General features: G+C 40.0%; 1 protein-coding gene across 2 annotated transcripts in view; it reads left to right on the top strand.

Annotated features, from left to right (window-relative positions):
* LOC101863393 (tetraspanin-13) overlaps positions 1-3,871 on the top strand; it is a 27,066-nt gene that overhangs the window by 15,005 nt on the left and 8,190 nt on the right. The window contains exons 4-5 of one of the 2 annotated variants that reach the window (XM_005111058.3): positions 91-273; positions 3,369-3,488. In XM_005111058.3, coding sequence (XP_005111115.1) covers positions 91-273; positions 3,369-3,443 — 258 coding nt within the window. In that variant the 3' untranslated portion in view covers positions 3,444-3,488. The remainder of the gene's footprint in view (positions 1-90; positions 274-3,368; positions 3,489-3,871) is intronic. The other variant, XM_005111057.3, reaches the window with a different exon arrangement.

Raw genomic sequence — 3,871 nt, 5'->3', positions numbered from 1 at the left:
CTCCCTCCCTCCCTCCTTCTTTCCTTCCTTCCTTCCTTCCTTCCTTCCTTCCCTCCCTCACTCTCTCCTTCCATTGTTGCTGGTCATCAGGTGAGCGATTGCTGTACAGCAAACGAGGAGGCCCCGTGTTGCACAGGCGTGTACCCCCCGGCCAACTCGACGGAGCCGGATGTCCCCTGCCCGTGCGACACGTGCTTCAGCAAGCTGCAGCCGGTCATCTACAAGGCCTTCTCAGCCACGGGTGGCGTTGGCCTCTTTTTCAGCTTCACTGAGGTCAGTTGATAAACCAAAAAAATATATACTTTTCACTTACACACTCATTGTTCGTGGGTAGTTGGCAGGTGCTCTGGTGTGGTGTGCTCCTTCTTTCCTATCGAACACCTATCGTCTTTGTCTCTCCTCTTTCTTGTTTGTATACTTTACTCTCTTGTAACATCTATTCTTCAGCAGTTATATAACCTTATTCTGTTGCAAGTGCCATAAAACTCTTATTAAAACTAAACAAAATTATGTCTCCATCATTATTACTTGGTCACTGTCAAATTTTCTAGGTTTTTATTAATCTACACATAGCTTTTAGATCCTAGTAATGTTAGCTGGTTGTGGGGGTTTGTCTATTTGAGTGGAAGTCGTTTCTGATTTTTTCTGTCTTTATTTTCTCTTAAGAATGATGAAGACACTCCAATCACTGTTCTAGATAACTACCATTGTGATTCAGGTTACACAGTGCACAAAAGCCATAACTGAAAAGAGGGAAAGTTCTATTTTTTTCATCATGTGAAAGTGCAGTTTTATATGCCAATACATTTCTGCAGTATTGCATGATTTTTGGAAGTAGCAGTCCTGTTAACTTGTAGTGTTACACAGAAGTTGTTCAGAGGAACTTGCTGCTCTTTAAAAAGAAGTGAACCATGCGGTATGATGTAATGCTGAAAACCCTATAATGATGGACTACAGTCTAAGCCTGTATAGAAAGGTCCATAGCTCCACTGTTGACAGTTTTGGGAAAAAGTAGGTTCATGGCAAATGCTTCCAAATGCTCAGAAGGGATATTCTGTAGTGATGAGTGAACTTTCGACCTTCAGCCCAGTGCAGTGACAGGTATAGGTCTTCCTCCATGGTCAACTAATTCACTTTGAGAGTTTTCTCTTTGTCTGCCTTTTAAGGGATTCTTTTGCTCAAGTTCTGTTTTTACCATACATTTAGTTCGAATTGACCTTTGCTTTAGTTGTTGTTTTTTATAAACAGCCTATAATTACTTCCAGTTTATATCATAAATATGTTCACCCCAGCTGAGCAATGTCATCTTGAACTTTCTGCGTTTTTGTCAATTTATGATTGCTACAGTTTGTCATTTGAAACAGACGATTTCGCTTGTTCTAATAACCTTGGTGATTTAGATCAGAGGTGGCAAAGTCTCTACTTACCACAGTGACGTTTCCTGGCGACTAATTCTGTTTGGGAGTTTTATTTTCATTTGCTCACACATTTGTCTGTCCATTCATTCACTGGTCTATATTTGTTTTTGCTGAGTGGAGTTTCCTCTACTCGTTCATCTACATATCGCTACCCTAGAATTACAAAGTTCCGTAAGACTTTTTTGGTGACTTTGAGTACTAAGACCATGAGGTCAGAAACAAAATGTTCTTTCTGCTCTATCACCAAAATCATAGGATTATTCGGAGTCGTTATGTAGATATTTGAAGAATTGCATTCTTAAAAGCTTGACATGTTGTGAAACTGAACATTTTTTACTTCGAATTTCTCAAGACTATGGGGTACTGAGTAGATAAAACTTTGAAATTCTAAGGTAGCGATATGCCGGGCTTGTCTCCCGTGGTCACCTTGAGTGGCTGTGTGACCCTTTCATCTAACCTCTTGTGGTCTACTTGTCCATTTGTCATGGTGTTTGTGCGTGCATGTGTTTGTTGTTTGTGTGTACATGTGTTTGTTGTTTATGTGTGTACATGTATTTGTTGTTTATGTGTGTACATGTGTTTGTTGTTATGTGTGTACATGTGTTGGTTGTTTATGTGTGTACATGTGTCGGTTGTTTGTCTGTACATGTGTTGGTTGTTTGTGTGTACATGTGTTTGTTGTTTGTCTGTGTGTGTGTATATTATGTGTTTGTTCTTTGTGCATACGTGTATTGGTTGTTTGTGCATATGTGTCTTTGTTGTTTGTGCGTACATGTGTTTTTTACTTGTGTGTTGAGAAAAGTTACATGTGGTTGCATATCTCATGTCTTCCTTATCCTTCCAGGGTTCTCTCCTTTTTTTCTGTTTGTCGGGGATCTGTGCAACAGAATGTGTTCTTGTTATGCCTTTCTCCTCAGTTTATGTAGATACATCCAGTGGTGTATTTTGTCTTTTTTTGTGCCCATGTCTGTGTGTCTGTTCATTTATTTATTGTTTTTATTTCATTTTATTTTTTTATTTTTTTTTTCAGTTCAGAGTTTTCCTCACCTACTCATCCTTTTACCTACACAACTGATTTTTTGTTTGTTTGGTTTTTGTTTTGTTTTTTGCTTGTTTACTACAAAATATGACATAATATACCATCCCCTTTACTGTTTAAACTCAGCGCCCACATGATTTTTCTCTCTCCACCTTGTGGGTGGCTAGTGGGTGCTCTGGTGTGGTTTGCTCCTTCTTTCCTGTCAAACGTTTATCGTCCTTATCCCTCCTCCTTTTTTGTGTTTGTTACTCTCTTGTAACTCGTGGGTGGTTGACGGGTGCTCTGGTGTGATTTGCTCCTTCTTTCCTATCAAACGTCTATCGTCCTTATCTCCCCTTCTTCTTTTTTATGTTTGTTACTCTCTTGTAACACCTCTAATCTTCTGGCGCTCATGTGACCTTATGCAGTTGCGAGCACCGTAAAATCTCTACTAAAACTAAAACTCTTGTAACACCTCTAATCTTCAGCACTTATAGGACCCTATTGTGTTGCAAGTGCTGTAAAACTTTTACTTAAACTAAAAACTCTAACAAAAACTTTAAACTAAAAACTAAACCAATCTCTCCACCTTCTCCCAAGGAGCAGAACAATTAATACTGGCACCTGTGAGGGTTGTTGACTTACTAGTCTAGTTGACTGTCCTTGTATGAGATTTGAGACGGACCAATTTACCAATCTGTTGTCTGTGTGGGTGGTTGACAGGTGCTGTGGTGTGGTTTGCTCCTTCTTTCCTATTTTAAACATCTATTGTCCTTTATCTCTCCTACTTCTTTTCTTCGTATGTTACTCTCTTGTAAAACTTCAAATCTTCAGCTCTCGTATGACCTAATTATGTCGCAAGTGCCGTAAAACTTTGACTGAAACGAAACTAACCAGTTGTCTGTGTTTGTGCTTCCCACTGACACTTGCAGATCATTGGTGTCTGGATCACCATTCGCTTCCGGAACCAGAAAGACCCGCGGGCTAACCCTAGCGCTTACCTATAAGGCTATCCTTCATGTAGCATGTTAAGTCTGTACCAACAGTGTGAGGTATTGCTTTCCTACTTAACCCTGCTCTCTGCCTCCTCCTCCTCCTCCTCCTCCTCCTCCTTTAGGGAAATTTCGTTGAAATGGACAGAACATTTAATGAATACTACATCATGCTGTCTGTATAATATGCAGGACCAGCTCAATAGGAGTATCCCTTTCTCCTTGTTTGAGCGACCCGTGATTTCCCATCCTCCATCTTTGTCTGGCACCTTTGTTCGTGTTACGAAAGAGAGGACAGACAAATCTTGTTCCTCACTCTCTACAACTGGTCTGAGGCTAATGAGTGCAGCTTTTTGTTTTGTTTTTTTTTGTTTTGTTTTGTTTTGTTTAGTTTTGTTTTGTTTTGTTTCGGGGTTTCCGTTCTGTGTGTGTGTGGGGGTGTG

Source organism: Aplysia californica, unplaced genomic scaffold, assembly GCF_000002075.1.
Source record: "Aplysia californica isolate F4 #8 unplaced genomic scaffold, AplCal3.0 scaffold00993, whole genome shotgun sequence".
Classification (NCBI taxonomy): domain Eukaryota; kingdom Metazoa; phylum Mollusca; class Gastropoda; order Aplysiida; family Aplysiidae; genus Aplysia; species Aplysia californica.
The sequence above is the reverse complement of the archived record's forward strand: the minus strand, read 5'-3'. Positions and strand labels throughout refer to the sequence as shown.